Source organism: Nelumbo nucifera, chromosome 2 (assembly GCF_055504915.1).
Source record: "Nelumbo nucifera cultivar China Antique chromosome 2, China Antique-T2T, whole genome shotgun sequence".
Classification (NCBI taxonomy): Eukaryota; Viridiplantae; Streptophyta; class Magnoliopsida; order Proteales; family Nelumbonaceae; genus Nelumbo; species Nelumbo nucifera.
This window is the reverse complement of record NC_142650.1, coordinates 64,817,320-64,834,204: the sequence shown is the minus strand read 5'-3', so window position 1 is coordinate 64,834,204 and position 16,885 is coordinate 64,817,320. Positions and strand designations below refer to the sequence as shown.

The window sequence follows — 16,885 nt, the reverse complement described above, 5'->3', positions numbered from 1 at the left end:
TATCCCTCGTGATGTATGCTACAGTCCTTAATTGTTATTCTTCAACAAACCCATGATCACCATATAATCCTTTTCCACCATTATATTGCTATAATTTAGTGATCCACCCACTCTCAGTCCATGTAATGCCACTAGCAATGCATCTGTGGAAAGTGTGCTGTTGCATCTTTGTGTGTCTTGCAAGCATCCCCTTAATAAGAAACTGCAGCATCTTGCAATTTAAGATGAGAAACTAATTCCTACAACTTAAATATCTAATTTCCCTATATTGGAGCAAACACAAAAGTTCATGTCTTGGGTGACTTAACAATAGATTAACAAATTTCAGCTTGACTGATACATGGAGTTGAATTATCCTACCTGATGAGCATAAATTGTATCATATACAAGTGACCAAAACACTCCAGAAACATATAGTGGAAGGACAACAGTGAAATCCAGATTTCCTCTGACTGCAGCCCATCCTAATAAAGCTGCTCAATTGATGGTTAAACCTAAATATGCTTGAGGCTGCATGCATGAAAAACCACATCATTAAACATGAAATACTAGTCATCAAAATAGATAGCAGAGAGAGAGAGAAGGGAAAAAATTCATGCACTGGCATATATTCAGTAATGTTATTACCCAATGTGTCACCCTCTAAATGAGGGGATAGGTGAATGCAAGAAGCAATGATGGTGCCCCCAAAACTCGGATAATGGAAAACATGGAATCTATTAGCTCCAAATAATTGCAATTGAAAAAGAAATGTGTCCTCTCAGAAATTGATCTGACCTAATTCTCAAATAACTATAACAAAATTTAGAAATATTTCAAAAGGAATCTCATGCCTACATCACCCATCCTCAACAATAGTTTTGGCATGATAATCTAATGAAAAAATAGCTAAATCCATATTAAAAAGGGGAAAAAGATATTCAGGAAATGTTGAGAAATGTTAAATTTTCTGATACGTTTAAGAGAATTTTTGTAATTTCAGTTATAGAAGGCATACTTGCAATTTCCTACTTGTATAAGGGTGCAATTGTAAATGCTTCTTTCAACTCTAATATGAATAGCTTTGGGTTGAGGAGTTGATAAGATACTCCTTGAAAACCATAGTTTTCTCCTGCTTTCTTCTCATACAGGAACAGCCTACAGAAGCCTACATGATATTAGAGCCAGGGGGTCGAGTCCAAGAAGTTCATAGTTGCTGACCTACACCCAAAATTTCCCATGCAGCTCTAGGCCATTAGATAATGTTCATTCTTGACAATACCAATGGATTTAAATTGAAACAACCTATCAAACCTGCATATATTTCAATTCATTGTGGGCACAATCATTACAGAATACAGAAAGGTTACAAGGATATTAAGATATAGAATAATATGAAGGCAAGGGTGGGCCTTGGCACAACAGTTGGGTTGCTTCATTGCGACCTGGGTTACCAGGGTTTGAATCTTGAAAACATCACCTCTGTGTATCTTCAGGCAAAGCTGCATATATTTGTCCTTCCCCAGACCCACATTGGTGGGAGCCTCGTGCACTGGTTTGCCCTTTTTATTATGAAGGCACTTCAACATTCATATAGACATTCAATCAATTTCCCAAGCTGTTCAAATAGAGTGGTGCACATAAAACATGCCCAAGTTAGGCCAAATTAAATAAGTTACTATTATAGCAGCCAATGACATCTAGAAAGCACCTTTTAAAAGAAAATAAAGACAATATTCACCTATAATTGTTTAGCTGAAGGAGAAATTCAAGATACAAAAGCATTTGACACCCAAGAAAGATAAGGCCCTGAAATGGTATCAAAAGACCACTTGCAATTGGCTGCGACTTTGTGCGCTCAACCTGCAGGGAAAAATAACTTCTCATATAATCAAGTTTTCATAGTTCATCAGTTTACACACAGAAAAATGTCAGGCATGCATGCCTTTCCAAATTAACTTTAAGCTGAAACATCTACCAGCTCAGGAAAATATTTTTTATTAATAAATCAGGAATATATATATATATATTAAAACAATGAAGTCTAGGAATTTGAACTTTTTATTCCATGTCATTTTTTAAACAACCAATGAGATGCTCTCCTTCCCCATAAAAAATTATCTAAAATCTCTCTCTCACACCGACAGGTTCCCAACAATCTCCTCTCCTAAAATTACTCCTAAACTACACTTTCACCTAAATCATCTCCAATTCCTATTTATCTCCTAACTTATCTCTAGATCCTATTTATCCTCTTCCCCACTGTTTATCTATATCTATTTAAAGTAAGTTTAAATTAAAAAAAATTAAAAATTATTTAAAAACTCTAACAAAATTATATTATTAATATATTTGTAATTATATTTTTACAAAATTCATCACAAAATTATGTATTAGTAATATAAATTAAGATTTTAAGGATTATTCAAATGACAGAAATTTAACATTAAAAAATTATTTAAATATTTCAATAACTAAACATCTTAAATAGTAAAATAATAAAAATATCTAAATAATTATATACAAAATATTTAATAATCTGTAATAACTTTAAAATAAATTAAATTCAAATAATGAAAATTTTTAAATATTTTATATATTATTTGAATATTTATATAACTAAATACTTTAAATAACGAAATAATCAACATAACTATATTTTAAATAGTTAAAATAACAAAATTATGTAATAGATTTAAAAATTTTCTTAAAAATAAAAAATAATCATAACATAATTGTCAAATTAATAGTAATAATTTAATAATATACAAAATAAAAAATGAAATTATGTAATAATAGTATAAATTATAATTTTATGGATTATTAAATTCAATAAATAACTAAAATTATAAATTTAAAAAATGATTAATTAACTAAATAATATCATAAAAACCAATTTCACTTATATCAATTAATAAATCTAGAAAAATAACTTTAAAAAAAAACAATATTTATTAATAATGATTTTAAAATCTTAATCTATATTTATTATATATTTATATGTACTAAAATTAAATTTTATTGTATTTTCAGCAATTATTTATAGTTTTTGTGATAAATATATTTTCAATAAATATGTATAAATTTATTTTTGTTTTGTTATTTAATAGAAAATTTTAATAATTATTGTGATTAAATTACTGTTATTTAACTTCTTGAATTTAATTTATTGTACTTATTGTATTTATTGCATTTTTATAGTTTATTGATTGATATTTATTAGAGATTAAACTATTATTTGAGATTATAATATTTATTGACTAAGTTAATATATTTTTTAGTATTTATTGTATTTTTGTAACTATTGTATTTATTGTATTTTCATTATCAATATATTTTCAACAATTGTGTATTTTCGCTATAAATTTTCAATAATTATTGGAGATTAAACTACTGTTATTTATTGGAGATTAGACTATTAATTTAGCTAAAATTAGGAGTGTTCACAAGCTTGTTTAGTTCAGTTGTAGGCTATTTGGCCAACCAAACTACTGTTATTTATTGGAGATAAGACCATTTATTCTAATTGCATTCTCTATTAACATTACATCATAGTTTTATGCATAGAGTTACCCATGAATACTCTAAGTTTCATGTAATCTTACATGATAGAATTCCTTCATTTCATTTTTCTGGATAGTGGTTTTCATTAGAAATTGAATTCTCCATCATCAACTCTCTAAGTTTCAGCAACATTTAATCATTGTATTGTTCTTCATTCATTCTACTCAGCTGGCTAGATTTGATTGGAATCAATAAGATAATTCATTGCTTGCTAAGTGCTCAACAGGTCAGTCTCTTCCTCACTCAATTCATGGATATCTCATTTCATGTTCTCCTAGGACTGCTCATTATCATACTTGCTTGGTTTTAATGTTTCTTATCATTTCTTAGTGTCAATACTTCTCTAGTTGTCCATTTGACCATTTTAAATTAGATTTTAGCTTGTTTCATGTCTGTATTCTTAATCATCCTCATGTTAGTCACCTAATCGCAATGATGTGGTTCTTTTCCTTTGCAACATACCATTTCTTCAGTTTATTAGTTAGTTTAGCTTTTTTCCTGATTCAGTTTACTTGCTTAGGAATTTTGTCATTCGCTTTTGTTAATTTAGCACTTTCCTTATGATTAGCTCATTGGTTTAGTAAAACCTCTTACTCATTCTGTTAATGCAGTTTGTTAATTTTGTCCCTTACTTGGATTTCATCTGTCTATTTGTTTATCTTAATTGCTAGTTTCTATTTCTTTTAGTAAATCTCACATCTAGTTATCCTTCTTTTAGTGTATATAAATTTTAATAAAAATTTGAAGTCCAAAAGTTATAAATTCTTTCTTGAAATATTGGTTAAGTAGAGGTTGGTTAAACAGGGTGAGTGTGGGTGCCAAGCACCTTCCGACACCATACCTTGTTCCCCAAACCCCCATATGGAATCTCTGTATACACTGGGCAATTGAGTCAGCTATGAAGCATTATCAAAATAAAACCAGGTTTTCCGAGGTTCCTTTTTTAAAAACTTAGGTGGCGACTACATAAAAGAACCAAGCTGGTTCAACCCCTCCGGGTGACGACCCCACGGGCCCATTTACATTTGGCCCATGTTGGCCCATTAATATTTTCAATAACCAGCCTATGAAGGCTTTTGCTCTTGAAGAAGCAGCAGGACATCAAAATCAACTTCTTGCCACATACCATCATCGCAACAAGCTTGGAGGTTTGGAGACATCATCAAATAGCAGCAATTTTGTCAAACATATGCAGAATCATCCCTGATCCACATGTGTTTGAGGGGGCGTGTAAGGGATTATTGTAACAGATAATTGAGTGTAAGGCTCCTATCATGCGTTCGCTCTTCAAGACGTGCAAGGCTCTTATCCTCAATAGTCAATACCCAGCACCAAAAAGGGAAGCAGGACTGCCTTTAACTTGTCAAGCATATCCTAATAAACTATCATAACCCCATCTGGTTAAACTGTCACCTACAGAATACAACCAGGAAAGTCTATCTATCCTTATCATGTTTCTTCAAAATGTGCAAGGCTCTTATCCTCAATACCCAACACCAAAACAGGAAGGGGGACTACCTTTAATGTGTCAAACAGATCCTAAATTCCTAATAAATTATCATAACCCCGTCTGGTTAAACTGTCACCTACAGGAATGGCTGATCTAGAAACCAAAATGGAACAAGAGCTAAATCTGAATATCAAAGATCTGGCATCTATACTCTGATATCATAATCTTCAGGAGCCCCCCATACTGGTTCCCCTCATTGACCCCATTGAGGATAATGAAAGATGATAATATATTAGAAAAAATGATATTTAAAAAAAACAACATACTGAATTTATAGTATTATGTGTAGTCATAAATTTATACATGAAAACAAAATAGCAAAATATGGCTGTACATAATGCTTTGTCAGTTCAACACCCAAAACATAAGATCGCATGGTTCCCTTAACCAGTAATCATACTTCACTGAAGCTCAGAAGGTGAATATAGAACATGCACAAACCATAAATGTATTTCCTCAGTAAAATGGGGAAAGATCAAAATTTAATTTTTAACCAGGGACCAAACATCAGTTAAATAAATACCTTGGAGAACGACCCAGAATATCATTCACTGTACATGCAGCACTTCTAAAAATCAATGCCCCACAAGCAAATGGTTACAACACCTTAATATCAGGAAGGGTACCAGGGGATGCGGCCAAGGTAATTGACCTGGAATGACAAACAAGGAGTTGGATGAATAGTTTTAGAATAAAAAATTCCACAGAAAGAAATAATAAAGCTGTTTCTACATAAAGTGATTACTAATTACTACTCAAAACTTCATATGTAAGACTATTCGAGTCAATGTGGGATGCCCTGATATGTTACAAAATTTTGCTTTAAACAATGATCCAATCAGAGGATCAATCGAGACAACGTTCTTAAACTTCTTACTAGCAATATCTATTAGATATGAATTTTCTAACATTTGACTCCTTGCCAATGAATGATTTAATCATACACTTGGAAGATAACCTAGAAAATCAAGGGAATGATTGGATAATTGGTTTACAAGGTGATATTTCTATTTATTCATCAAAAGAGAAGTCCCTTTTGAAGCCAATATGGATTTTCCTTGATACCTAACACAATGCATGAAAGGATCCTTGACCAACCATAGGATGGTCAAGGATATATATCTACCTCAAATTGCTACCGACCTTCTCTTCCCCTTAAAAAGAAGGGAAATCCACTTAAAGGTGGAAAAAAAAGGAAAATATTCTGAAGACCCTTCACCTTTTATATGGATCAGCTAACTGAAGATTTGTGCTTAATGGTTCTTTCCTTTCTTTCAAACCAATAGAAATGGTGATTGTGATATTCAGAAGTAATACCCCAACCCCTCCCTTACCACCTTAAAATTCCTTAAATTGGAGAAAACATTCAGAAGGAGTAATTACTCTAATCCCTGTACCTTCCCTTCTTTCTAAACAATCCAAACATATAATGATGATTTTTGACTTCAAACCAATTTCCGTGATGTGGTATTTATGTGCATCTACAAGTTCCTTGTTTTTAACAGCAAGGGGCATTTGTTTTAGTATTCGAGAAAAATATATAAATCATTTACAAATTGTGCCCATGTGATACAAGCTGCTATACCAATCACTAAACACCCCAAACAAGAAAGCAGAAGTGTGGCATATAGAAACACAGAGAAGTATGAAGAGTCCACATTGAAAACCTTATCAAATATTACCACCAAGAGAACACCATGCTAAACAATACATGAATGTCATTGTCAGAGAATTAAAATTACAGAATTCAGAATTTTAGTGGATATAGAGCCAATCTACAGAAACAGAACAGATACCATTTCCAGAGGACAATAATAGTACATATGGATAACCTGTAACAATAGGATAGGCTACTTTTAGGGGAAGAACCTATAAATGAGTATTATCGCTTAATATCCCATACACCATATAACTCAATTAGATGATTCTAATGATTCAATTATCTTATTACTTCTTGTTAGATGTGTTAATACTTGTAGGTGGCAGGGAAGATTTGATATTTTATCTTATATTACTTAAGGAGGATTACTTTGGTTATTGGACATAATTTTAACATCATAAATGGAGGAGGTTGGCAGATGGGTGAGATTGAATTTTTCTCCCCATTGTTTCTCTCTTCTATTCTGTTCATCTTCTCTTTCACTTAACTTTTCCTCTCTCCCTATTTCATTATTATATGATTGGTTTTAGGTTACTTTCATGGTATTAGTGCACTGTTAGTTACCTGAGATTAATCCTATTTCTTTATTTATTTCTACACAAGTGAAAGTGCTGCAAGACAATCAAAGAAGTAAAAAAAGGAAATAAGACCCATCTACATGCTTTGGTGGATTTGTGGTGGAGATTACATTATTGGCTACTAAGTCCCTCTATTCGGCTGTTCAAAGAGGACTAGTAGGTTCCTGTTTTGAGTAGGTTATACAGGTGAGCTTTTGTGTGGTGCTCAGCCGCTCACAAGTCTAAATAATTTTAGTGATTTTTTGGCTTAGTTAAGGAGATTGACAATGAGCTAGGGAGGTTCTAGTTTGGTTCATAAACATTGGTCTTCTTTCCAGGCTGTTATTACCGAGACAGAAATCTTCCCACTAGCTCTTCACAACAAGTGAACAGGTCTTCTTTCCAGGCTGTTATTATTCCTCCTAATGCACCCCATGCTGGTGCAAAACTCCACTAGCAGCTTCTTTCTCCCCAAAAGCTCCTAATCCACTTTCTATCAACCTCCTGCACCTTAGATTACTGAATAAAAATTTATGTCTGGATTTACTTTCTTCAACAACACTCTAACCAGTCTTCTTTTTGTAGCACTTCCTAGACCCCTGACACTTTGGTAGGGTGATGTGGAGAGCAGCAAGGCCAACTATCCCGTGGACAGTTCGGGAAGAGAGAAACAACAGGATTTTCCAAGGCAAAGAAAAATCAGTTCCTGAACTTATAGAAGGGATCACCATCAAGGCCATACTTTGGCTGAAAACTCTAGACTTGTTCAAGGATGTCTCTATAGATGACTTGACTACAGGTTGGAGTATAATAGCAGGGTCTTCTATTTCATCCTCAACCACAAAAGCAGTTTGGTCCCCTCCTTTGCAGTGTAATGTGAAACTAAACTTTGATGGCAACTCTGTTGGGATTGGGAACCGTGGCCCCTCCGGAATTGGGGGTGTATTAGAGATGTGGGAGGAAGAATCCAGGCTATGTAGTCCGGGCCAATAGGATTGGGGGACTCACTTAGAGCAGAAGTAATGGCTCTCCTCGAAGGGCTCAGGTTGGCTAAGCAATCGGGCTTTCAACAGCTAGAAAGGAGGGAGACTCAAAGTTAGTAGTAGGATGGTTGCAAACAAATAGTTTGGGAACATGGTCCCTTAGACAACCTATAAGGGAATTACTGAGCCTCACAAGGGAGTTGGGTGCACGTGTTATTTGGACTAAGAGGTCATCCGTCAGCAAATGCTTTAGCTCACATTCTAACAAAGCAAGGGGTGAATCAGGAGACTTTGTTTTGGGTTGTGTTGTAATTTGATTTTATGATCAGGGTTCATCTTATATTTCTGTAGGCAGTGGCGGAGCCAGAAAATTTATTTTAGGGGGGCAAGTTAAACAAAAAAATGAGATAGGGAAATATAAGAAGTAGGGTTTGAAGAAAAAAGGACTGAGAAGGTTGGATCTACTAGAGATTTTTTAAAGAAAAAATAAACATTTCTTTTGTTTTGGGAGTTGGAGGAACGTTAGAGAGTTATCTTTTATATTTTAGTTCAAATTTTGGAGGGGCCAAGGACCAACTTTATTACATTTTTTACCATGCCTCCACTTAGTAAACATATAACTAATGATTTTAGTAAGTTTGGGGGCCCAAGGACCCCCCACCAATATACTTGGCCCCACCCCTGTTTGTAGGAGACAGTTGTATTTCTGCTTTTAAGCTAATCAAAGTTACATTTTCCTATCCAAAACAAGAGAAGGTAAAAGGTTGAAGTAAAACGAACATATTCACTATATGGAAAGACAGGCTAAACGATTGAAAGTAAATATGCTAAAGATACTACTGATCATAAGGCTATTAAATAAAATAATTGTGAAATTGTTCTTGAGAAACAAAATAATTGTGAAATTGTTCTTGAGAAACAAAATAATTGTGAAATCATGTTCATAAAAACCAATACCAAAATAAAATGAGAAGCTCTACAATTTTCCCATTTTTCTTTTTTAATGATTAGAGGAAAAAAGTGACAGCATAAGGAGATTGATGACAAGAAAGTAGTTTTTCTATTATTGGTAAAAGAAATGCCTACACTAAAAGAACAATCAGCAGTCAATAGCTGTATTTATATGAAACATGTAAAATCCTATAATTAATTCCGGAGTCATCCAATGGTAATAGTCATTACCTCTTTTGATGGTCAACATCCCGGCAGAGAGCATCACTAACATCAACATCAATCAAGTCAATCTTGAAGCTGAAAATGATGAGTAGAATGATTTCAGAAGGGCAGAATATCAAGCAGGTGCTTATTCGCGCTCCCTATTCTGCCAGCTTTTAACAACCCTCCAACCAAAGCACTATAAGTGAATGAGTTTGGATGTAACCCCTTTTGTTCAATTATCTCAATCAGATCACAAGCTTCTCGAATTTTATCCTGACGACAAAGTGCATGCAGCATTATGTTGTAAGTGACCAAATCCGGGTCACAACCTTCCCTTTCCATCTTATTCAGCAGGGCCTGAGCCTCTTTGATCTTCCCATAATCAGAAAGAAACTTGACCAGTATAGTGTATGTAACAACATTAGGCTTACATCCCTCCCTCTGCATTTCATCCATAACATGAAAAGCTTCTTTCCATGCTCCTTCTCTACTGAAACCATGAACCAAGGCTGTGTATGTACAAACATTATGACCAATACCCCTCTTTTTCAGAGAACAAAACAAAGCTGAAGCAACACAAGTCTGACCAGATTTGCACAAAGCCCAGATAATTGAGTTGTAACTGTGGTGCATGCTGGGTAGAAAACACTTATCAGAAAGTAAAGAGAGCAGAAAACATGCCTCATGCATTTTTCCTGACTTAATGAAGCTATTAACCAATAAATTTGAAGTGGGTTCTGTCGGAAAATAATCCAAATCCAACATCAACTCTAATGCATCAAGAGAATATACTAAATCTCCCAATTCCAGAGATCTTTTTAACAATTTTGACAAAAAACTAAAAGAAGGAACAAATCCATTTCTGCACATCTCCTTTGTGAAATAAAATGCTCCTTCCAAGCTACCCAAAGAAAGTGATCCATTCAGGAGAGTATTAAAAGTCAGGGCATTGGGAGATGGCCCAAGTATTCTCATCCTACCATGGACTTCAACTAAATCTTCTATTGATAGATTACCCGATTTCAGATTATAGTACAAAAATGCATTATAGTCATACACAGTAGGTTTCCCGGATACCCTCTTCATGTCGTTCAAGGTGTCCCAAGCTTCTTGGGCCAAACCATAAGTGGCATAGTCCTTCATTTTACACTGCAAGGCGGCGAATGTATTCGGGTTTTGAGATGGACTGTTACTGCTTTCTTCTTGAAATTCTTGAGCTTCAACTATACGTGATACAGAAACTTTTAGAAATTGATTACAAAACCACGTTTTTCTGCAAATTTTATTCAATAAATACTGGAAACAGGTTACAAAAGAAGGCATGACACAAAGAAACCCCTACACTCTAGCTATTTGATTTAGCTGCTCCTCTAAATAACTCCAAGTTCTATTCAGCAAAACCTTAATCAATGAAAAGGAAAAGTGAAAGCAGACAAACAAAACACCAAACTCATTCTAGTAATGCTTAATTCTCTTTAAAAACCTCATCTGCATGGTTTTAACAGAAACCCTGGAAATCCTCACCATTGAAGGTTTCTGGTTTTGCAGCGGCTGAGAACTAGGGGTGGCCAATGGGTGGGTTGGGTTGGGTTGGGCTGGGTGTGGGCTGAGTACCAACCCACCCATACTGACCCACTCACCCATTTCCGACCCATGTTAGTGGGTCAGAATGGGTCACAACCCACTTTGACCCAATGACCCTGACCCACCCTAACCCACCCATTCAACCCTCTAGCTCAATTTAAACCCATTTTTCTCTATGCTTTGCATAAAAACATAAGATTATATATTTCAATTAAAAGACAAAACATAACATTATATATTTCAATTAAAAGACAAAATTTTCAATTTTTTCAAATAAAAAATAAAAAAAACATTAAAACACAAAAAATGGTGAAAATATACATTTTCTGTAAAATATAAAAAATTGCAGAAAATTCAGAAAAACTTAGGAAATAATAAAAAAACTAAATAGAACTACAAAAGAGAAATTGTGAAAAACATAGAAAATTGCACAAAACATAGGAAAATTGCAAGAAGTTTCAGAAAAATGCAAAAAAATTGCAAAAATTACAAAAATAAAGAAAAATAGAAATTGCATAAAAACAAGAAAAAAATATAGAAATTGTAGAAAATACATTAAATGATAAAAAAATCAGAAAACACATAAAATTATAAAAAAAAAACATATATTTCAGCCAAAAGTAAGAAATTTTATAAAATACATAAAAATGGTAAAAAATAAAAGAAAATTATATATTTCAGATGTTGCCAAAAAATACAGAAAATGATAAAAATTTAATATATATAACCAAAAAAGTAAAAATCATAGAAAATACATTGAATGATAAAAAATGCATAATACACATCAAATGATAAACAATTCCAAAATTTCAACCAAAAATAAGAAAATGGAAAATTCTGGAGAAAATGCTTAAATGCAAAAATTAATAGAACATTGTAGAAAATTATAGAAAATGAAAATTGTAAAAATTTACAAAAAAATACAAAATTTTTTGCAAAAAAAATGTAGAAAATGCAAAACTGGGAGGTTGCTTTTTGAACGTGTAAGGTAAAAAGCCATTGTTGTAAGACAATGTAGAAAATTTTGGAGCTTGAATTGTTTATCTACCACATAAATTTGAAGTTCATTACCAATATATAAAAATACCAAATTACAGCCTAGTTGATCCTATGATTCATAGGATGTCTCATGGTGTTGGTTCCACCATTAAACTGGGGAACATCAACATTTACATAGAAATCCAAGGAATTTTATTCAAAAGAGAAGATATAATTAACTTGTAAGATAACTAGATAACTAGATAGCAATCCAAATCTCATCATTCATATCGTGGTTCTTGTCATTAATTTCATTCAGAGAAGTGAAACTTGGGAGAAGATGAAGAGGAGTCGTTTTGCTTTTAAAGTAGTGGAGGAAGTGATCCTATTACTCACTCACTCTCGTTAGAACCAAGAGCAGCGGCTAGAGATTGGATATCTGCAACTTGATTAACTATGTGATGGGGTTTCTCCGGCGATGGCCGCTGTAAACTTGATTTACATCTTGAAGATCTACAACAGAAACGCCCATTGCGAATATAAATGCATGGTCGGAGAGTCGGAGACAGCATCTCTGCTTACCGGAGAAGGGCTGGAGACGGAGAGACGGAGGCATAGGAGTGGAGACAGAGAGGGTGGAGGCGGAGAGAGTGAGGGAGAGGGTTATGTTCGGTTTTCTCATTTTCAAACCCTAAGGCCTAAACAAGAAAGAAGTGTAATAACCCATGCTCACCCATGACCCACCCTGACCCAACCCTTTTTCACTTGACCCTAATGGCTCATTTTGACCCATTACTCAAATGAGTGGGTTTAAAGACCGCTGGCTTTAAAAATCTTATTTCATTTAAATTCTACGATTTTTTTTTTTTATAGCAAAAGATGAGCCACATAAACATGGGGGCAGTTCTTCCCCTTACATACGCATCACAAATAAAAAGAAAATCACTGAACTTAAATTTACTATTACACTCTTGGTTGTTAAGAGCTTCACGAGCTAATCAGTCTGTTACTTAATTTGCTTCCCGATACATATGCTTGAATTTGATATTTAAGTTGAAGAAGTCAATTAGGTTTTAGCATTCTTTGATGATACTTTCCATTCTCTGTAAAGGCGAAAGTCTATCATTGAGGCAATCGATTACTAACTTAGAGTCACCTTCTATGACAATTTTTTGATCTATGTAGTTAATAACCATATTAATGGCCTCCCAAGTTGTCCTAAGCTACTCACTCTTTGTAGTTAAACCCTACGATTTCAATGTGCTTACACTTCTCCCCTACATATTTTAGGTGTTTTATATTTGACTCTCTACTACTAGAGAATTCACAGTTCCCACTTGATCCTAGAGTTGATCATCATCTCCGCCCAATCCAGCATTATCCGGCCTGGGCAGATGACTTCTTTCCAAGGCCAGGCTAGCTCAGACCCTCATCAAGCTCATAACTAATCTCTGTTGGACCCAATTCAAGCAAAAGAAAAATCTTGAGCCCGCTTAACCTACCCCCGGTCTAGAAGTTTTTTAAAGCCCGACCTATATATGGGAAAATCTATGATGCTAGAAAGACAATGGTAGTAGAAGAATAATATTTGTTTTTATGATTTTAAATAATATACATCTTAATGATACCAAAGATAGTAAAAAAGGTGATTAGAGAATTTTCAAAATGTCTTGGTCGAGGGTCCCACCTACAAGCACCAAAAGATATCAAAAGCCACGAGGTGTGATCTTAGGGGCATAGAATCTGATGGTTAAGTTAGCCAGGGTGATTAGGAAGTCAAGAGTCATTCGAGTCAAACAAATTTATTTATGATATCATCATATAAAATTTAAATAATAATAATAATACAAAAAATTAATAATCGATTGGACAGGTCAAAGAGATCAGTTGTTTAATCATCCATGTTAATGGGTCATCGATCTTGTGAGCATTGTTTTTAACGTAGTATGTTAGGAGTTAATTGTGAGTTGTGAGCTGGAGTTAACATTGTACACTGCCTCGGGCTTGCGCATTCAAAGTTGGGCCCATTGAAATTTTAAGAAGAGCCCAATTCGAATCCACCCGAGTTGCACTTTAATTGTGAATGAGTCACCACTCACCACCTACCCATCCGACAAGGCCAAATGGGTTGAAAACATTGATATGTGGTGCATTCAATAATGAGAAAAAACAAAGTACTTTTTTGAGTTGTATTCAGCTTGGAATGAAATTTTCTAATACAAACGTAGAACACTTCTTCAAATACCTGTCTTATTATTTAATGTTGGATATTGGCAATAAAAAGAGTTGAGTGGAAAAAACAGGATTAATGTAGCCTTTTATGGTCAAAAAGAAAGAAAGGGCCCAAAATCCCAAAAGGGACAAACTTAAGGAGGAAAAAGAGTCTCATAAGTAGAAGACAAAACAGCCGTATCCAAAGATGGCCAAAATCAAAATTAACAAGTAGGGGTGAGTTGCAGAGTGGGCCTAACTATTCAACTTGTATGGAGAAGGGGCGTTGTATTCTACAACCCAGGTATGAGTTAGATATTGTTAGAAAACATATTAACATTATCTATTAGATATTGAATTTAATAATATGTAAATTGCTAATGACAAAACTAAGCCCTTTGCTATATATTGCACAATCTGAACTCTTTATTTCCATCCAAGAGGGGAAAATAATTCTTATACCTCTTGTCCTGAAGCCAATCATTGAGCGACCACTTCTCTACAGACTCGTAAACATGAAGCTGTCGTAATGCCACTTTAACTTGTTTGTTTCACAAGAAAGGAAAACCCGGTGGTGACGACGGCTATCTTCTTCTCTAGAATACTTGGTGTATTTCGTCTCCAAGTGTAGGGTTCTTGTAATATATACCGAGAGATTGAGAGATAGAGAAAGACCGAGGGATAAACGCCGATGGTATACCAGAGTGAGTAACAGGGAGATTTCGATGCTGTAGGTTCTTGACAGAGTGAGAGAGAGAAGAGAAGAGGAAAATCGACAGAGAAAAGAGGGAAACGTACTGGGGCGTTTCTAAAGCTTTAAACGTCGGTGCTCAGCCATTGTTCTATCTATCTCCACATTGAATCTTGAAGCTCCTTTCCAAGTTTAAACCTTCAAAGGTGAACAATAAACGTCCGTAGTAAGGAAATAATTTTCTTTAAGTTACAAAAATAACATAAAACAGCAAGGAATACCAGTATATCACGATTAGACTTGTTTATGGGCCGGGCTTTTGCTTTTCATTAATGGAAATATGTTAGGCCTGAGCCCGAGCCCGAGCCCGAGCCCGAGCCCGACCAATAGACCTACAACTCGGGCCCGAGCCTGGGCCTGATAAAAAGCCCGAAGCCCGATCTAATAAAAGAAATTAGAATTTTTTCCTATTCAATAATCAATATAAATTATAATTTATTTATATTAAAAAAAGAATATAAATTCAAAATTTATTTACATTAAAAAAATAATATAAAGAAGGGAAAAAAATGTGGAGAAGAAGGTTCGGCTGGAAAAATAAGGGAAAGAGGTGAAAAAATGAGGGGTATTCGAATAGGGATTTTAGGTTTAGTTATAGGTCTGGTCAGGCCGGGCTCGGGCCGGTCTATTTTGGTAAATCCTGAGCCCAACTCGAATTTATTGTGAGCTGGGCTTTTTGGCCCAAGGTTAAACCCGCGGACCCATATAACCTGTTCAAGCCCATCCGGGGGCCAGGCCAGCCCGTCGGGCCACCCGGCCCATGAATAGGTCTAATCACGGCTATGAAAGTCGAGTTAAAAGTGTTCGTTGGGGTGGGAAAATCTCCCGAAACGTGAGTGAAGTACTTGCTTAATTAAGTAGAATTAAAAAAAATTTATAAAATTAGCAAAGAGGAGTTTTGGAACAAAATTTGAAGAGGAGTAAGATGACATGTAGACTGAATCGTTTTATATATACATATAATATTTTATATTAAATGATAATATACAAATAAATTTATTTTATATATTATAAATATCGTATTATTATAAAATAGATGATATAATAAAAAATTACAAATATAGGCATAATTATAAATTATCTATAATATACATATATTTAAATATATGTGGGTCGAGTGAGGACCAAGGCAAGCTTAAAGTAATAAGCATAGGCCCGGCCATAAAATTTGTGGTTCTAATGAAGGTACAAGCTTAAACACCAAAAACTATGTCCAAGTGAGAAAATTTTCAAATGGCTAAAATGCTTACTCTTATTTTGAGCATAGTTTATATGCTACAAAATAACCTTACTTCTTTTGAGCACAATTTTTGTTTGTTGCTAGATCTCAATTTTCTTGTAATGTCAATGATTTAAACCCTTGGGTCAAATAGGTCATTATTCCATTACTTCTAATCAATAATATATAAGGTTTAGAGAACAATCAAATATTGAATTATAGAAAGGAGAGTATAGTGGTTTAACCTTATGATGACATTATATATATATATACAATTATTTTACAATTATTTATATTTGTTAAGTGAATGCTAAACAATACAAATACATAATTATTTTATATTTTAATTTTTAAATAATTAATAATTATTTATATTTTATATATTATTAATAATTTTTTCAATACAAATAAAAACACTAAATAATTTCAGCTAGGATGGTTCATCAAACTAATAAAACCAACCAACCCGACCTACATATTGTTAGAAAGCATATTAGCATTATGTATTAGGTGTTGAATTTAATAATATTTTGAATTCTATGTAAACTTTTGTGATGGTGCGCAATCCGGTCGGTCCTAACTGTCAACGACCTTGCCTCTGACAGGAGCAACAGGTGCCTGAAACGGAGAAGGTGAGGAATCTCCGGGGAGGAACCCAGTGAGATTGCTCCGAAGCTCAAGTTAGTATTCTCTCAAAGGCAAGATAAAACCAGATGGCACAAAGTTCACAT

The 16,885-nt window shown here is 34.1% G+C and overlaps 1 protein-coding gene across 7 annotated transcripts; it reads right to left on the bottom strand.

Annotated features, from left to right (window-relative positions):
- Positions 1-240: 240 nt before the first annotated feature.
- Positions 241-14,776, bottom strand: LOC104607632 (uncharacterized). 7 transcript variants are annotated; one of them, XM_088898993.1, is made up of 6 exons: positions 12,370-12,702; positions 9,436-10,684; positions 5,577-5,705; positions 1,721-1,842; positions 998-1,597; positions 241-510 (listed from the first exon to the last, which is right to left on the bottom strand). In XM_088898993.1, the coding sequence occupies exons 1-2, from the start codon at positions 12,543-12,545 to the stop codon at positions 9,529-9,531; spliced, it is 1,332 nt and encodes a 443-aa protein (XP_088755119.1). In that variant the 5' UTR covers positions 12,546-12,702; the 3' UTR covers positions 241-510; positions 998-1,597; positions 1,721-1,842; positions 5,577-5,705; positions 9,436-9,528. The 7 variants fall into 7 exon arrangements, with proteins under 7 accessions (XP_088755119.1, XP_088755120.1, XP_088755122.1 ...); XM_088898994.1 differs by having other exon boundaries at positions 1,460-1,597; XM_088898996.1 differs by lacking the exon at positions 12,370-12,702 and adding an exon at positions 14,647-14,776 and having other exon boundaries at positions 241-1,597; positions 9,436-10,634.
- Positions 14,777-16,885: the final 2,109 nt, after the last annotated feature.

What these genes read in the sequence shown, in the direction of transcription:
- LOC104607632 (XM_088898992.1), bottom strand. Translation starts at nt 12,545, where the DNA reads ATGCTGTCTCCGACTCTCCGACCATGCATTTATATTCGCAATGGGCGT. An exon ending in CTTGGTTCTAACGAGAGTGA is followed by an intron (nt 10,685 to 12,369) that starts GTGAGTAATAGG and finishes TAAAATTTGCAG; the next exon opens with AAAAACGTGGTTTTGTAATC.